General features: G+C 39.8%; 1 protein-coding gene across 1 annotated transcript in view; it reads right to left on the reverse strand.

Annotated features, from left to right (window-relative positions):
* LOC126245375 (neural cell adhesion molecule 2-like) overlaps positions 1-20,285 on the reverse strand; it is a 624,777-nt gene that overhangs the window by 331,361 nt on the left and 273,131 nt on the right. The window contains exon 3 of the mRNA XM_049948313.1: positions 229-385. Coding sequence (XP_049804270.1) covers positions 229-385 — 157 coding nt within the window. The remainder of the gene's footprint in view (positions 1-228; positions 386-20,285) is intronic.

A 20,285-nucleotide genomic window follows, 5' to 3' on the forward strand; every position in this document is an offset into this window, starting at 1 on the left:
CTTGTCACGCATAGTATATAGAGAAGGATCACCGTCACGAAGTTTCATGGTGGCTTGTTGATGTTTCTTTGTTTTTCTTATTCGCGATCATCATTTAAAGTTTGTATTTGTAGTTTCCTTAATCTACATTTTATATTATACTACAAATGTAATTTAAAGGTCAGTCTTAGGAGGTAGACTGAGCATGGGTTGGAAAATGTGGTGTAGACGGGAAGCGGCCGCACTCACAGCGGACGTGCAGCGTCCGGCAGTCGTGCAGCTGCTCGCTGACTTCTGGCGGCGGAAGCAGGATGTTGGCAGCCCTGCAGCACAGTTGCCGTCCAGAGTCATCAGCCACAGGTGACAGTGACAGGGTACTCGTCGTCACGTTGCCGTCCCCGCTCGTCTGGAACCAGACACAAAGGACTGAATATAATTCAGGTACATCTCGAAAGTAAGCTGCCAGTGGCAAGCATGAGGGTCTGCCAGAGTATGAAACTGCGTTCCTCGCGGAGTAAGCGCGCTAACGTGTCCGATTTTTTTTAACAGAAAGAACCTGAACACTCAACTCTTTATCTCTCACCTCTAGAATGAAACGGTAGTGTCCACTGGGAAAATCATACTGCAAAAAACATTAGTATGGATTCAGATGTTGATTTACGTATGCTTTGGCCATACACAGTGGCATCCTCTGGTATGAAGCACATAGCCTTTTTTTTGTTTTATCTGTTTTGAAGGAAAGAAGTTAAGATCAAAGTGGGACATCATCATTTCTCATCTAGTAATTTCCTAGCATGCATCTAGGGTACGTTTAACATCGCGATGCACATCCGTTTATCATTTACAAAACGCTTAGTGTTTACTATCAAATAAGTATTTACAACGAAAAACCCACTGTAGAACATCAGATCATATTTTCAGTCCTCTTCCACGGATGTAAAAGTAGACCTGTAAATTGTGTCATCCGGTACTAAAAATTTAGTATGACTCGAAGTTGTGCTCTAATTGTTAAACAACATATTACGGTACTATACTAAACGAATACTAAATGAATTACGTAATAATATAAGCACATAACTGTAATGCTAGGCAGAAGAGAGTGTTAAGCTTCATTTTACTACGGATTAGTCAGATGGAATTGCCCGTTGTGTTTTCGAATGCGCTAAATGCTGGTAACAAGAAGATCAACACGTACCGACAGGAAATACAATCTGCTACATAAGTTTCGCGGTCTTATTGTATGTATGTTTTGTCTTTGAATTTAGCCAACTTTAAGACAAGAATTAATATAAAATACATGGTTGTGAGTTAACAATTTCCTCCGTCGACCTCCTCAATTATGACTAACATAATTATTGTAAACAAACCACGCCAAGTTGTAAAAAGTAGTTGCATAAATTACTACCTATTTGTATGAGCATTTATTATAGATTTGAGCTAAATGTATAAATAACATGTGCTGAGGTATTTTATAATGTGTTTGTAGATAAAAGCCAACACAGTGCTTAACCATGTTGTTTGTATGTTTTTGTGTCTTCCGTTACATAGTTTTTCCAGCTGTGCTATGCCACTCTGTATTTGGAAGCTTTTTGTCATTGGTTATTGACATAAAACCAGTGGGTACAAAAATTATGTTTGGCTTTATACCTACAGAATAGATCAGTAATTCAGGAAGGGTTTCTGATTGCGATGTAAAAACTAAGTTCTATTTTCGTTATTAGCCGTGATCCACACATTCGTTTAAGGTTCGTTTGAAGCCCTCAGTGTATATAAGATGATGACATCAATGATAGGGTCAGTACTTTAAGACCCTTCTCTCGATCAGTAACTGAAATCGTAGCGAAGATATACTTTATAGCGATTATTAGATTTCTTGTAATCGGTAATGTAAAAATTCTTGTTGGTAACAATTATCATTTTGTGAATTTCCATGTCCTGTGATTGTGTTGTTCCTCTGACCACGGAAGAGACGATCACTTAATGTTCTTGCAATTCGTGTTTTACTTGAATAATATTTACCTCCCTGTAACTGTGTTTGTAGATATAAAGCGACGTCACTTTTTCAAGTCAGCAGGTGAAGGTTGAAGTTCGCGTTGATCCCGCGCGTAAGAAGCCGCTTCTGTCTGCAACGTGCCCAAATACTTTGTAATAGATTTCAACACAATACATTGCCGTGGTGTAGTACATACCGATTCTTGTAAGTGTTGTGTAGGTGATAGGGTGTGTTACTCTCCATATTTTGTAATGATGTAATTGCATTTACAGATTTCTGATTACTCAGTGCATCAGGATTGCCTCTTTCCCACGGACGAAAAAAAGTCATCCTTGTGTCGTACCCACGTTACGAGTTGTTGTGTGGACAGCACCTACTGTGTACAATGACGCTTGAAGTACCAGTTATAACGGGGGTGTATAAACAGTTGGCTCCTAAGTTAACTTCCCTGTCAGTTGGTGAAATCTCTCAGAAGGACGACTGCGAAAGGCTGTTATCTTTGATTTGGTGTCTCACAAAGAGTGATTTAATAATCAGTAATACTAAATAGGGAACACTTCCAAATGTTCTGAAAAATTATAATTTATGGGTCACTAATCAGCTTTCGGTTTCTTACAACATCGTTACATGGCTACTGAATGTAGAAAAGAGAAAAGATGGCCTGCTACTTATAAAAGTTTACGTACGAATGTACCGTATTTTTATGCCGATCATAAGTAGTTACTTCAACTAAAAGAGGAAGCACAAAGATTTTTGTGTGTAGATGCATTTAACAACTAATGAAAAACAGAACTCAGTTTACTATTTTAATACATTTTAATAATACTAGTTAAATATTATAAGTTCAACTTTATTTTTCATCAGTTGTTAAATGTGTCTCCCCACAAAAAAACTTTGTTTCTATTTTAAATTAACATAACTATCTATGCGTGACATAGAAACTGTAATAATTTCCTTTGCAAATACTCTACATGTCATCATTTGTGTATTTTTGTATCTTCTGGATAAGTAATTTCTATGCAATTCGCACGTCATATTATTTGTGGCTGCGAGATTGAGCTGTCAGCTGACGATGGCCCCAGAAGCCACATGCTGGTTCGTGGCCAAATAAATGTAATTGTCAAGAACCGTAGGAATTGTTCCTCATTTAATATTTTTAAGGTGTTCTGCCAACCACCGACAGGAAATTCAGTTAATGTTTATAATTACTTTTGAATTTTTTTCTTCTTTTTTCTTTCATTTAAAGTGTTGTGTAGACTCAATTTTGAAGTATAATTTTCATAAAAGTGGCTCGTGTCAACGTAAAATATCAGAGATGCAACTGCTGAAAAGAAACCCAGTTTACCGTATTGACAATAAACTGACACTACAGAATTATACAGTCATTGTACTTGGATATTTAAATAACCACAAACAACTGGAACGTAAGCAGCCTCTTCAGAACACTCGCAGTTATATGAAAGTCTCTTTTTGCCTCCTACTGCTACTTTAAAATGAACATTTAATAGTGTACTGATACGCACCAACAATCCGCTCATGAACAATTAAGGCACGTTTATAATTAATCTTGCACGCTGTCATTCATCTGTCAGATTGGACAATACCATTAATGTGATACTGACAGCAGAACGAGCCGGAAGATATGCGACTGGCAAGTAGTAACAAAGAGGATGGTTTTGACCAAACGTTCGCTGCTAGAGAGAGGGCCCACGAAAGACGAGTGATCGTAGGACAATGAAACCTTGTGGAAACATTTACAAGGACATGAGAAGAGAAAGAACGAATAAATCATTGAAAGAAACACATTTTAATTTCCGAATCCGTTAGTTGCGTACCTCGTTTACGTTACAGGTTACAAACGTTGCTCAAAGTGACGGCCATCTGCACCCACGATAGCCTATAATCGCACCAGGGATTGCTTTACTGCTGCTCACGGTATCTCATGCGGGGTGTTGGCTACCTCCCGCAGTACACTCATCTTCAGTGTCCAATGTATGTTAGTGTCCCTTCAGGTAACCCCACCTTCCCGATTAAATATCTTGTGATCTGGGAGGCCACATAGTTGGGAATAATCGGTCAATGGATCCGTTTCCGATTCATGTTCTTCCACTCCGGTGCGGAAAGAGAAGTTTTCCGTATTCTCTTAATGCGTCGATACTCGCTAAGAACAGCAGCACTAATGCTATCGTTTTGATAAAACAGCTTTAGAGTAAGCCCTGCATACCTTGGCCACACCTACGTTGACATCCGCAATGCACACTTCTGTTACGCACGCTGATGCTTGTGTTTCAACCCTACGTCGCCACACCAATACAGCGTCTAATGGCAAGTGATGACGATATCACTGTTAACCACGCAAATCGTACGGAGTACAGTCTGAACATCATTCCTGTTAAGTTGGGTACTCATACAGTAAATTGTTTTACTTCTACACTGGCTTAAGTAGCGTATGTGGCACCTGACCGTTATAAATTACACGTAACCGTGTTGAAAGTCAGATCTGAAAGTTGGAGAGATTTGTAGAGATTGAATGAGAGTCCCTAACAGTTCTTTCCACGAATCCGTCGTGTTCTAAAAATGCGTCCCCAGCGTCGTGGGATCTTCTTCGGCGGAGGCTGCTATGCTCTCATCTCGAACTAGAACCTGTGTTTGTGCTTTTTTTTTTGTGGGAGGCTACTTGCCCAGATTAGTCTCTGTATCTACAGAGGGCAAGATCTGTGGTACTGACAGTGATGGTAGGCGACACATCTCATTAATGTATCCTGTTTTTTTTTTATTGTAAAATATCACTTTTTACGCTGTCTTCTACAACACTCGACATGGCTTTCTTAATAGTACGGTAACTTTTCTGACAACTTCCGATACAGAGTACGACATGTCCGTCCGAAACAGAGATACACGTCCGGCTCTGAAGAACACCCGAAACAGTCTGACTAGCGGAGCCGAAGTACTTCGTCTCCCAGGCGTGCCAAAGCGACCCGAAGATGTCCGAAGCACTTCGGTTGTAATATCATTACTCTTTTGTTTCTCAAAACTAGTGAAATTTAATAAACAAAAACTGTAGACTCGTAGGGTGACCGTGAGAGATTGTCAAATTGAAAACTGGGTTCAATACAATGAAGAGTATATAAATAATTAATAAGAGAAGTTAGGCGTGTTGACCAATTAGAAGCAAGTCCAGTACAATTGGCGGGCTCTCCCACGGGAATGGTACATACTGTACCATTTGCTGCTTGTATCTCACTCCACTTTTGCACCATAAGCTACTCCTCGTGTATGAAGCTGCATCACGGCCAGCTCGTAGCAAGACAAAATACTGGCGGCCACAGCCAGGAATATCACACCATCTACATAAACAAATGTAGCATACTGCGAATACATAGAGTAAGACACTTTACTGTATGATTAGAAAATTGCAGAACAATCACTGGAAGCAGTTATTTCCATAAGATATCTACGAGTATTCGTACTGAGCGATCTGACGTATAACGAAAACATAAAATTAATCGCGAGTCAGGCAGGCGCAAGACTGAGATTCACTGAAAAAGTTATCAGCAAATGTTGTTCATCACAAAAAAGGAAGTAGCTTACGAAACACTCATTCGATCAATACTTTAAAACTTCTAATCAGTATGGGACCCGTACCATACTGTACTGTTACAGGAAATAGAATCCAAAGAAGATCAGCACAGTTCGTTACATGTTCATAAAGTATGGACGAAATCGTCACAGACACGCACAGGCAGCTCCAGTGGCATACGCTGCAAGACAGGCAGTCTGCATCACGTTACGGTCTGCTGCTTTATTCTTCTGATATCTCGCGGAAAGTGTATTAAGATAAGATGAGGGAGAATCGAGCCCATGCGCTGCTGGAACAGAAAAAGGTGAAAGTGACACTGTACAACAAGTACCCTTCGCCTCACACGCCTTATGGTGGCTTGCGGTGTATAGATGTAAGAATATATGTAAAAAAATGTAATTATAACCACTCTGTGTGTTACCGTTAGTTTACAGGCTTTCCGTTGTGCCATATTTTACCTGCAGCTCTTTTCATTATTTACGTTTGAAGGCCAGTTGCCTCGACAGAGTGTAATAAATGTTGGTGTAATTAGACGGAATCTCTGTGGTTGGACAAGACGAAAACTTAAAGAGTCCAAATGGGAACGCGTAGGGGTGGCATGTTAAAGTGAACAATTTGATGATGTCCTTTGACACAAAGAGCCATACCGCTAATGATAATTACTATCTAGAAGAGATTAAATTGAAAGTGTGAAGAGAAACAAATATTGAGAAATGTCCCGGGCTACGGAGTCCACTTTTATAGCTGAATCGTCAGTACGGCTGAGAACCATGTAGAGAACCGGGTTCGATTCCCCGTACTACGAGTCGATCTTTCCTTGGTAGGATGACTAGTACGGGGTGCACACAGCCGCGTGAGGCCAACTGAGAAGTTACTCAGCCGATGGGTACAGTTGCAGGAAGAATGTTCGTGTCCGACTGTATGCTGGTTCAAAAATGACTCTGAGCACTATGGGACTTAACATCTGAGGTCATCAGCCCCTAGAACTTACAACTACTTAAACCTAACTAACCTAAGGACATCACACACATCCATGCACCTTTACCGATTTATTAGTAATCTTGATGTGGTACATGCAGTTTAAGGAATCCGGAATATAAAAGTCTACATTGTATCTTTTGAATGCTCAAACGAGTTGATATGGTGGTATCTTAAAAAGAACGGCAGCGCTTAGAAAATGATAAATGGTCTGGCACTTTCGGATATCAAATAACAGTGGTGTTCTAAACGGTCGAATGGAATTAAAAGGCACAATCCGTATTATCCGTTAATTGCGGCAAATCGAGAGTTTATAACGCACAGTGGGCAACCGCAATAATGTTCCATTTATCACTCTGCTGACCACGTGCGTAGTAATTTTACTAGAAGGGTACCACAGCAGCTCTCCACAGGACGGTCCGATAATTTAGTGGCCACAAGTGACATTCCCAGTAATTAATCGGAAGTCGCGAACTTGATAGTGAAGCGCAATACACAGCCGCCAGTCACCACGACAGTGGCTGTGATGCACGAGCATTTAAAACTGCACACGTAATGGCAACGGTAATATAGAACATTAAACAGAAAGTGAACAAACCACACGACCCTCAGCAAAGAGCCATCTGTTGCTGCAAGCGTTACAGAAGCTCACTCCAAGGCCAAGGAATTTCGTCCAATGAATCACAAACATATTCCAAAGTAGAAAAAAGAGAAAACTGGGCAAAGAAAGACATTTTATGAATCGGAAACACAGACGCAAGGTACCGTTATCTCCGAAACTGACGTGTCCCAAACGAGTACGGCAATCGAAAATACAACGGACAAGCCGCTTAGAAAAAGGCAAAACGCTTAGTCACAAATTGTATGCTCTCCGAAATGAGACCCCTGACCAGCCTGTTACAGAAGCATGTTAGAGTAAAGATGTCACCCACGAATAGCCTTCTAAGGAATCAAATCAAATTCTATCAGGCAAATGAAAGAATGGAGATCCCCATCGAACAAAAGGGGGAAGGCCGATGTGCTAAGAAACATGTACAAGCACTTAATCTCGACATGATTCAGTCATCCAGTTCCAGTGATGACAGAAGTATGAAACCAATGAATTGTGGAGACGACACGGACGATGATGTGTGCGCATTGCCACTAACAATAAATGGCTGACAGACATAGCTTCTGGAATATTCTCACTTTTAAGACAAAATATCCATTGAAACTTCCTGGCAGATTAAAACTGTGTGCCCGACCGAGACTCGAACTCGGGACCTTTGCCTTTCGCGGGCAAGTGCTCTGCCAACTGAGCTACCGAAGCACGACTCACGCCCGGTACTCACAGCTTTACTTCTGCCAGTACCGGGCGTAAGTCGTGCTTCGGTAGCTCAGTTGGTAGAGCACTTGCCCGCGAAAGGCAAAGGTCCCGAGTTCGAGTCTCGGTCGGGCACACAGTTTTAATCTGCCAGGAAGTTTCATATCAACGCACACTCCGCTGCAGAGTGAAAATCTCATTCTGGAAAATATCCATTGTTACTAAGATAGCTCCCTTAACAACTTGTTAGCGATACAGCTTTTGTACAAGATATCACAAGTAATGCAATTAATCAAATAGTTGAGTTCACTGTAATTACTACTAAAAGACTAAAACTGGCATCACCACAATAACATAACGGAACATTGAAATAAACAGTGCATATTTTTTGCCCTGTGGACGTGGAATCGTTGATCCATTCATGATGTAACCCTTGTCAACGTTTATTCTCTATCCGGTAGTGAAAACGAAGCTAATACAAGCCTTTTTACTTTTTCAAGCTCTTTGGGAGTTACTTTATAGAAATAATAATAAATATGTCGTCGGTGGCGATTTTAACTGCGTAGTTAGCGAAGATGATCAGAAATCGCATCCAAACGAGTGTAATGAACTTAAATCACTGGTTGATATTTACCATCTTGAAGTCACTTGGCGGATTTTGAAACCCGACAGAATCGAGCCTACTTATTTTTACGCTAATGGACATACCAGGCTTGATAGCAGAAATTTGCCGTAATCAATCCTAGCTCAAACAGAAATTAAACAAAACCTGTAATTTCTCCGATCACTATAACTACACCTGCCTGGTTGAATTCCCGTTAGAGACAAGAAAAGCATTGCTAAACATTAGACATGATGAAGATCACATGTTGATACAAGATCTATTACTCGCGTGACAACAGCTACGTAAAAAGGAGTGCCACGACAAAAGCACGTTGGATTAGTGGCTCACACAAGCTAAGCCTGTTGTTAGACATTTATTAATCCACTATAGTGCCGAGAAAGCCCAGTGGTTTCTACCATCCTCATCGTTTTGCCAGAGTTGTTCGCAAGATCTCGTCAGCAAAACTTTCATGTGATATCCGAAAGAAAACTGTAAGAAGACAATGTGAAAGAACATATTTCAATATACCACTTAGACAGGGAACGTAAGACAGGCAGAAACTGTTTTACAAGAGACTGGGAAAAAAACTTAACGGCCAGAAAACAATCGATGAGAATGAATTCAGAACTGAAAACCGAAATGATCATTCAGTATACAAATGTACACAGGGAAAGCGACATCAACCCATGACACACAAAGATTGTATTTCCTATGCAAAAACCAACATACATAGAAAGCAGCGATTTTAATAATGGATTCAAAATGCTTTCGATAGGGTTAGTCATAAATATCGGGAAATAGGGCCTTTGTCACCCAGTTCACAAATGCAATACCGAAAATTCTGGGCAATGCTGCGTCAAAAGTCGTCATTAATGGTAGACCTGCGCAATGACATAAACAAAGTATTATATGTAACATATATTGTACACATGAAGAGACACTTTGGATTCGAAGGTATCAGAAAACTGTTTTTCTATGCCTTTACTCATTCTATGTTTTTTTTTATGTAGTTATTAGTTGTGGTGCGCCCTAAAACATTTACGGGTGAGCCCTGTGATATGTTAGAAAAATATATGGCCAAACATGAAAGAATATATAGCTATTCAATTTTAACCATTTCACGAAAGGTATAATACGGAACGAGTTTTTCACTTTTATCGAATGGTTCAGTTTGGTTAAGGCAATACGGTGACTTATTCTCCTTGTAGTGTCGACAGTGTTCGTAACGTTTCTCTCCTCCATTTGCTGCTAATCTTAGCTCTCTAACAGTAGCGGCTATTTGGGAACTGGGCAATGGTGTGCCGAAAGGATAGGCTAAACATGGTTGGCGGTGGCGTGTTTGTTGCTGTTAGAAGTAGTTTAACTTGTCACGAAATAGAAGTAGATACTTCCTGTGGGTAAGTATTGGCAGAGGTCATTGTTGCTAACCGGAATAATATAATAATAACTTACCGACCTCCCAATTCAGATGATACAGTTGTTGAAGGGTTCAAAGAAAACTTGAGTTTGATTTCAAACACGTACCTGACACACACGATAATAGTTGGTGATGACTTTAATTTACCCTCGATATGTTGGCGGAAGTACGTGTTCCATTCCGGAGGTACGCATAAAATGTCATCCGAAATTGTGCTAAACGCATTCTCTGAAAATTATTTCGAGCAGTTAGTTCATGAGACCACGCGAATAGTAAACGGTTGTGAAAACACACTTGAGTTAATAACGAGCATCAAAACCGATTCAGGGATTGGTGAACACAGGGTCTGTCGTAGCGATATTGAATATTGTAATCCCTAAATCCTCGAAAAATATACCTATTCAAAAAAGCAGAGAAAAATACGCTTGACGCCTTCCTGAGAGACAATCTCCATACATTCAATTTTAATAGTATAAGTGTAGACCAGATGTGGCTTAAATTCAAAGAAATAGTATCGGCAGGAATTGAGAGAAGTATACCAAATAAATTAACAAACGACGGAGCTGATACTCCTTCGTACACAAAACGGGTTAGAACACCGTTGCAGAAACAACGAAACAAGCACGCCAAATTTAAACGGACGCAAAATCCCCAAGATTAGAGGTCTTTTACAGAAGCTCGAAATTTAGGGCGGATGTGAATGCGAGATGCTTATAACAGTTTCCACAACTAAAATTGTCTCGAAACCTAGCAGAAAATCCAAAGACAGTCTGGTCGCATGTGAAGTATGTTAGCAGCAAGAAACAATCAATGCCTTCTCTGCGCGATAGCAATAGAGATACTATCGAAGACAGCGCTGCCAAAGCAGAGTTACTAAACACAGCCTTCTGAAATGCCTTCACAAAAGAAGTCGAAGTAAATATTCCAGAGTTCGAATCGAGAACAGCTGCCAACATGAGTAACGTAGAAGTAAATATCCTCGGAGTAATGAAGCAACTTAAATCACGTAATAAAAGCTAGTCTTCTGATCCAGACTGTATACCAATTAGGTTCCTTTCGGACTATGCTGATGCATTAGCTCCATACTCAACAATCATATACAACCGTTCGCTCGACGAAAGATCCGTACCCATAGATTGGAAAGTTGCACAGGTCACACCAGTATTCAAGAAAGGTAGTAGGAGTAATCCACTAAATCACATGCCCTTATCGTTAACGTCGATATGCAGCAGGATTTTGGAACATATGTTCAGACATTATGAATTACCTCGAAGAAAACGGTCTATTGACACACAGTCAACGTAGGTTTAGAAAACATCGTTCCTGTGAAACACAACTAGCTCTTTATTCACATGAAGTGTTGAGTGTTATTGACAAGGGATTTTAGATAGGTTCCGTATTTCTGGATTTCCGGAAGGCTTTTCACACTGTACCACACAAGCGGCTCGTTGTGAAATTGTGTGCTTATGGAATATCGTCTCAGTTATGTGATTGTATTTGTGATTTGCTATCAGAGAGGTCGCAGTTCGTAGTTATTGACGGAAAGTCATCGAGTAAAACAAAAGTGATTTCTGCGTTCCCCAAGGTAGTGTTATAGGCCCTTTGCTGTTCTGTATCTATATAAACGATTTGGGAGACAATCTGAGCAGCTGTCTTGGATTGTCTGCAGACGACGCTGTCGTTTATCGACTAATGAAGCCATCAGAAGATCAAAGCAAACTGCAAAACGATTTAGAAAAAATATCTGAATGTTGAAAAAGTGGCAGTTGACCCTAAATAACGAAAAGTGTGAGGTCATCCACATGAGTGCTAAAAGGAACTCGTTAAACTTCGGTTACACGATAAATCCGTCTAATCTAAAAGCCGTCAATTCAACTAAATTCCTACAATTACGAACAACGTAAATTTGAAGGAACACATAGAAAATGTTGTGGGGAAGGCTAACCAAGATTACGTTTTATTGGCAGGACACTTTGAAAATGTAACGGATGTACAAAGTAGACTGCCTACACTACCCTTGTCCGTCCTCTTTTAGAATAGTGCTGCGCGATGTGGGGTGCTTACCAGATAGGACTGCCGGAGTACATCGAAAAAGTTCAAAGAAAGGCAGCACGTTTTGTTTTATCATGAAATTTGGGAGAGAGTGTCTCAGAAATGATACAGGATTTGTGCTGGACGGCCATTGCCGGTCCAGCGAGGCCATCCCTTACACCACTGAGAGGTGGAAGGAATTCTAACGAAAATGTAACTCGCAGTGGAGCGAAAAAAGTAATTATTCGGATGGCAGACTGCTGAGATCTGGAAGAAAAGAACCGTAATATAATTGTAACAGTGCTACATTCAGAACAATATGCAGTGATGGGAGTCATTAGTTCATTTAATAATGAATATAACTGTATTTATAAATATAACACTTCATCCACGGTAAAGTTTGGTGTCACCAACACAGTAACTTCTTTGACATGTTGTAAAAACCTGGCAGTCCAAGACTGCAACCATGGACTGCAAGTTTCTTGCAACATAATGATTCACGGTCATTCATAATTAATAAGTGCCTCAAAAACCATTTTCTTCAACTCCTTGGACTAGAACTGCATTACAAAAGCCTTACCTTAATTTCACAATTTTTTATAGAAACAATGCGCTTTTAGCGAACCATTTTTACTTTTGTGTGTGAAATATAACTATCTATGTCGCTCGCCGGTAAGAGGCGCCCAGGCATCCATGGATGACAAGCACTGCTGATGAAATTTTGCTAACCGTTTCCTAACCATCTCGCCTGTTGGCGCCATGCAAATTATTTTCGCATGCCTCCTTCTGTGTCTTCATTCCGTAACCAAACGGTACGACACTTGTGTCGCTCTTAAATTTTGTAAGTAAACATGGAGTTAATTTACAGTATTGTCACGGGTTAATGGATTTCTGGTCAGATCCAAACGTCCACAATCAGGAGAAAACGCTGAAAAAATATTTGACTACTGACCAATTTTTCCGACGAAAACTCTTACGGATATTATGTGGTCGCGTCATGCTTATGTTTCGCAGTTGATTTGCCTATGGACGTTTTTCTTTTATCATGGTAGCCATGCTGAAATTGAGCCTTGAGCGCTGTACATGTGACCACAACTTGTCCATAGAATTCGGAAGGTTTCGTGTCGTTCCCTATGATTGCGAACCTATTCCACGTAGCTCCGATTGGCACTGCAACAGCACGTAGGAAGTGAATTGCATGTTATTATTGTTGACCATTATGACCTATTTAGGTACCGCGGCAGTGTACCAAATAAATGGTTCAAATGGCTCTGAGCACTATGGGACTTAACTGCTGTGGTCATTAGTCCCCTAGAACTTAGAACTACTTAAACCTAACTAACCTAAGGACATCACACACATCCATGCCCGAGGCAGGATTCGAACCTGCGACCGTAGCGGTCGCGCGGTTCCAGACTGTAGCGCCTAGAACCGCTCGGCCACTCCGGCCGGCGGCAGTGTACCAAAAAATTATAAATAACATCCACAACCAGTCACTTTTTAATAAAATTCTATTGAAAATGCATACCTTTCTGTTGTTAATAAAATATTATTGGAAAGAGGAGCTGCGAGAGGAAATTATTTATGATAGATGCCTACTGTTTGACCTCGAGCCTTTCATGACTAAAAGAATTTCATTTTATGTTCTTTGCTACTGATGAGTACCACATGTGAACATGATTGTCATTGTTCATGAAGCCTTGCTGCTTTTGATCGTCATTTCGACTGCAGTTTAGTAATCCAGTCTATGCAGGACAGAAGCTTCCAGCAAGGTTAATGCAACTTGAAACGATCGTTTGCCGCACTGTTAAATCATGGACGCACAAGAATCCAAGCCCAGAAGGAAAAACGCGTTCCCATTGTTTAACGTTACCGCAGAGCTTTGAAGTGATATGTCAGTGAGGTGGTGTTAACGTACGTGAGGCTCGTGTTTTATGTACAGCGTACTGCTTATTTTCAAAGCGCTAGAAGTGAATCTTGTATGCAAAATACAATCGAATAAAATGGACAGATTTCTGAAAAACAAGCATGCCGTCGAAGAATCCGATTCTGGAAGTAAACAAACGCTAAGTGCAAGTGAAAACTCAAAAGAGCGGCCTACACGTAAGTACAATGAAAGCTACATAAGCTATGGTTTCGCTTGGATTGGGACTGAAGATTATCCTTTCCCACTATGCTTAGCATGCTGGTATAAAATGGCAAATGAATCTATGCTTCCTAGTAAACTGAGTAAATATTTTAAAACAATGCATTCACATATGCAAGATAAACCTGTAAGCTATTTCAAGTGAATGTCTGAACAGCAACCTAGGGCAGCAAATTATATTAAAAGTGTAATGTCTGTTTCTGATAAAGCTCTGATCGCTTCCTACCAAGTCTCTGGTAGCTAACACAATGAAAGCGTATACTATAGGTGAGTCACTTATTTTGCCTGCTTGCAAAAATATGGTCATGACGATGCTAGGAAATGAAGCAGCTATGAAAATAACGAAGATTCCTTTGTCTAATGATACAGTTCACAGGCGTATTACAGAAATGTCGACTGATATTGAGAAAAATATATGCAGTGATAAACTCAATCACTCCAACTTTGCATTGCAAGTTGATGAATCAGCAGACATTACCAACTAATTCAGCTCTTAGCATTTGTGCATTTCATTAGCCAAGATGAAATAGCAAACCAGTTTCTTTTTTTGCAAAGAATTAAGTGTGTCTACTAAAGGTGAGGACGTTTCCAACATTTAAAATGATTATCTTAATAAGTGGTAGTTATCATGGAAGTCGTGTGTAGGCATTTGTACCGATGGCGCCTCTTCAATGTTAAGCTATGTTAAGGGCGTTATTTCTTTTGTAAAGAAACAAAATGAAGATGTTATCGTAGCTCACTGCTTTCTTTATAGGGAGGCTCTAACAGCAAAAACATTGGGAGAAAAATTGAGAGAAGTTAAAACAAGGGCTCTCAAAATCCGTTTATTCGAATAACTTAGTATCGATGTGGAGTCAGAACACAGAACGGTTGCCTTTAAACACAGAAGTCAGGTGGTTGTCGAGGGGGAAAGTACCTACCCGTGTGCATGAGCTACGAGAATAACTTCTCGTATTTTTCGAACAAATGAAACATGCGCATTTTTGCAGCCTCTTTCCGAGTGAATTTTGGATAGCGAGATTGCAATATTTGGCCGATATATTTCTCAATGCAAGGGAAAGAAGAAAATACCCTAACATCTATCGACAAAATTACAGTGTTTCAAATAAAACTACAAATACTGAAAAGAAAAGCTGTTCAAGATAACTTGGAAATGTTCCTGTTGGTAAGAAGTGCATAAATGAAATACTTACAATAGTAGTAGATCGTTTAATAAGTTTAGAAGAGAAACTGAGTTCATATTTTCCATCCCTCAACACTGAACAGTACTACTGGATTCGAAATCCATTTATGGAAACTTCAGTTGGTTTCGGCTCAACGCTAACAGAAGAAGAAGAACTGACAGCTATATTACTGATCGTGGACTGACAATTAAGCATAAGGAATTGTCTTTTGAAGCCTTTTGGGTTTCTATAAAAGAAGAATATGTGGCACTATCTAAAAAGGCTTTGAGCACTTTACTTCAATTTTCGACGTCATATTTATGTGAATTAGGATTTTCTATCCTCGCCAAAATTAAATGTCAAAAGAGAGGAAATCTTCAGTGTATTGACGATGAAATGAGAGTTTGTCTTTCAAATATATTTCTATACACATCAGGGTCATGTTTCTCATAAACACTAGAGACAGTAGATGTCAGGTACTTTTCATTTGTATTGCAGTATTACTTTTCTCTACAATCTGAATTAATCGTTAGTTTAATTGCATTATTTCATTTCAATACGTTTCACTTAATAGTCTCTCTTGCCTTTCATCTTGGCAGGGTAGGTGGCAACACGGCGCTCGTCCGTCGCATTTTGGTGACAATCGTGCTTCATTAATCTCTCACAATTTTTATAGAAAAATTATTTGTTCATATTGTGATAATGTACATTTTTTATTAATATAAGTTGTATTTTCTGTAGTCTGAACAAGAAACTCAAAATAAAATGACTTAATTGTTATTTAATCACAGTATTTATTCCCTGTATTTACTGTTGTAAAATATTCCTCGGAAATGTGTAAATAGTCCGTTCACAATTAATTCCGGCCTTTTAAATGTTCCCGAAACTCAAAAAGTTTGAGAACCACTGCTCTAGTTATTCATTTTTTTAATAAAATACGGAAATGGTCAGTGGCCGAACTACTTGGTTGCACAATACCTTTGCAATGCTGACATATGTTATCAAAAAGTGCTGTTCAAACATGAGGGCGAATTGACGTCCAGGCTTTGGGCCTTCAGTTCGTACAAGGTGTTTGTTAATAATGGCTCTGCTTTTATGCAATTACTTCTTTCTTTACTTTCTTTGTGACTTGAAAGGGCCTCATATGGTAGTACATACAAATTGCCATTAGTTTCGTTTCTATCCCTAAATCAAATTTTGTACTGTGCAAACACATAAAAAATCTTGACTGTTTAATGATGGTCTTTTAATTAATGAAAGGCGATATCTATCCAAAAAAGCCTTTTTGCTTTTGCAATCTTATTGCTTTTGGTGGTTTCTTTTATCTAACCTTCACTCTTCATCCCACATCATTTGGAAGATATTTCGGAATTGGTTTGGTTGGAACACTAACATTCTTATTAATAGTACCCTTGAACGATTTGAGATATTCTTTTCTTTTGTTTTCTTCAAACCTGTTACTTCTGTCACTTTTTGACTAAATACCTTTGTCAAATACATGCTTCTACTAGAGGCTCCACAACAACAGGTGAGTTCCTGGGACGCCAGTATTCCGGCTGTAGACAATAACATTAGTCTAAGATACCCTACTATTTCTACTGTCTTTTATTGAGAGAGAATATATTGGAGATCTATAGGATTAGAAGGCAGTTTAGTACAGCTGAACAAGAGTTAAACGTGATCCTATAAGGTACAGGAGCGCCACTGACAGTGCAGCGAAGTCGCCAAGAGGTAACGAGCGACTTACGGCTGTGTTTGACTGTGAAGGAATTATCTAGAGGGAAAATGAAAGTAAAAGTTTTAAAAATAAAATAAAATATATCATGGAAATCATTTACGTCCATGAATCAATTTTATCAAATACCAACGAAGAGGTAGAAGTCCTCATAACTGACGTGAGACCCACCAGAAAACGATGTTTTTATACGACAAAACTAAATAACTTAACGTAAATGGGAATATCGGATATAACGTCATAAGTAATTTAAAATTACGATAAGAATAACATGTTTGTCCTTAACACAGTGTAACTGAAAAATACAAAAGAAAATGAAAATTGATTTGTAATGAGCTGTACGGAACTGAATATGAAACTGATTCTCTGTTCTAACACTAAAGAAATAACACTGAGCGTAACGCGCTGAAACCATATTCGACTAAGGTGATCATGGAATAATGACACACAGAATAAATTTCTTGAAAGACATCATGTTTACGCCAGTGACTGTTAAACTTCGATATGAAATACAGATTTATTGAACACTTGTACATATGACAATTATGGCTGTTCACATGTCAACGCAATTAATTAACTTTTCATAACTGGGATTCACAGCCATGTGAAATATCTTGAAAGACATCATGTTTACGCCTGTGACTGTTAAATTTCGATATGAAATACACATTTTTTGAACACTTGTACACATGATAATTACGGCTTTTCACGTATCACATAATTGTCATATGTACAAGTGTTCAATAAATGTGTACTTCACATCGAAGTTTAACAGTCACTGGCGTAAACATGATGTTTTTCAAGAAATTTCACATGACTGTTAAACCCAGTTATGAAATGTTAACACAGAATAAAATTAACTACAGGTATAGGAAGAAAAATAGCTTCGTAAAGGCAGGAAATCAGAAATATAGATCTTGAGAATATATCTAAGTATAGGGAGGTAAACCAGAATAAACTGAGTATGAAGGTCATCATATTAGGAAATGAAGTTGGAACAGAAATAAAAGAGAGGAATGTATTTTTGGGTGACCAGGCGAAATCAGGGATCTGGTTTTGAGCAAAGCACAAGACATATTTCTTTTTTATTGTAGCGACCCGGTCTGACAGACCCTGAGGATCTAAAAACTACGATGGTTTGCTGAAAAAGTAGTGCCTCCAAATTTTTTACATAAAACTCTTAAGGCTTTTTAAATAATGCCAACGTTATTAACATTCTACATCTTTGATGTAGTTTGGGGAAGTTACTGGGGAATGTGAGAAATTGCGTAAGTCTTATGAATAGCTACGAGAACAATGCAGCAAACAGTGGAAGTGCTGCTGCGTTCGCCAAGTCAGTGGAAGAGTGGTCCGATAGATGCTTGGAGGGGGAGGGGTAAGAAGAATTTTGACGGTTGTGTTCGAAGCAGCAGATGCCAGAGAAATCAGAGAGTTGAATGCTACTCTGGAGGGGATGAAGAAGTTGGCACAGGATTGCAAGCCGGTAACGGAGTGGCATACCACGCAGATAACAAAATTGGAAAGAAAAGTATTGAACAACATGCATGTGGTACGGAAGCTGATGAGCAAGGTGATGGAATATGCAAAGGCATCAGAAGACACTGTGTATCGAGATTTGAAAATCATGGCAGCACCGTTGGATGTGTTGGATGAAAGAGTCACATGACGAGGCTGTTACAGCCTCTATCAGATAGCATATGGAACGCACAGCTGATGATACCGAGATTACAGGAAGCTACTCATAACGCATTGCACAGAATGGTGAGTCCCATCATGTTAACACCAGAGTAATACTTTTTGGGGTTACAGAAACTGCGAGGGAAACTGTCGCCGGAGAGGTAACATTACAGAGCCCAGCAGGCAGAGTGTACCTTTCTATTGCGATATAGCGTCAGTAGAGGTGAGGACTCACCAGGTACAGTTGCACATACTGTTTCCCTTCCTGGTAGCAACCCTATCTGGCGAATATTTGTACAAGTTATGGAGAGGCGATGTGTTACTAACCACAGAAGGAGATAAACATGAAGTAATGACAGAGGAGGAATTCCACCATTGTCAAAGGGAGAAGATTACAATGTGCCCGACCAGCGTTATTGAGACTACAGGAAACATATGCACGGTGCAGCTATTCTGAGGCAGAACAAATGGTCGAAACTGTCCGAGGAACATTGTTGAACCTAAACCGCAAGCTGGGTTACGTTGTATTTACGCCAGGTACGACAACACGGTAACGGTGACAAGATGCTATGAGCAGGAAAGGGTCGTGGAGGCAAGGTGAGTGGAGCTGAGGGATAGTGGATTGTTAATCAGTGGGACAACATAGACGTAAAAGAGTCAGCCTTCCAACTACCAGAAGCAGTCGTGGGAACTACCAAGTTGAATGTAACACAGCCACTCTTGCAATGGCCAGACTAACCACTGGAGGTACTCAGAATGCAGAATCTAACCTTCATCAATAATACATTAAAACGGACCTAATTCATTCACGGAATCAGCTAATAGCCGCGCAAGGGAGACAGTTATCGGAGCAGCAGCTAATGCATCATGTGCAGTGGTGTAGGGATGGGCAACGACGAGCGACCGTGACACTGAGCATCATAACATATATAGTGGTAGTGACTAATTCTACTGTGTTTTCTGTGGTCTGAATAACCCGGGTCAGTCGCATTGCAATCTTTTCCGTCTGACAGTGGTGGATACCCTCCTTTGTCATTATTTCATGTGTATCTCCTTGTGAGGTTAGCAACACACCAACTGTCCGTAGTTTTACAAATTTTCCTAGGGCCTCACACCTCATACACTTTAAACAGGGAGCCACCCACCAGCAGATCCACCGGCAGTGCAAATTTCGGTAGCCTGAGTGCCTAGACTATGCAGATGAGTATATGTATTCCAAATCAAATGTGACTGTGCCTGAGATGTGTGCGCCTTAAAGAGGGTACGAGGCCACAGAACAAGCCACGAGATTAGGAAGAGAGCATTGCGAAAGGAACATGACTGGCACACTGGAAAAGCACAAGCTTAAAGGCATGATGTGAATTGTGTTCCAAGAGAACTAACGGACTGTTAAGTGGAGTAATGATAGGCAACTTTGCAGTGTAAGAGGATGTCTAATGAATAAGTGCTGTAGGTTAAGAACGATCTCTGAACTTCGTGGGCTAAGATACGCTTGTAGTGGAGTCTTGTCGTAAAAAAGTGGTACGAGACTCACTGGACTTTCGGATCTCTGTTGTAGGTCGATCTCAAGGGGTCTCGTCTTCCCTCGGACGGGAATAGTGTGGTGCAACTACTACGAGGGTGAGTCAAATGAAAAGATTGAATTTGTAATAAAAAATCGAAATTTGTCGCCGTTATCC

The sequence above is a fragment of the Schistocerca nitens genome, chromosome 1, assembly GCF_023898315.1.
Source record: "Schistocerca nitens isolate TAMUIC-IGC-003100 chromosome 1, iqSchNite1.1, whole genome shotgun sequence".
In the NCBI taxonomy this organism is placed as follows: Eukaryota; Metazoa; Arthropoda; class Insecta; order Orthoptera; family Acrididae; genus Schistocerca; species Schistocerca nitens.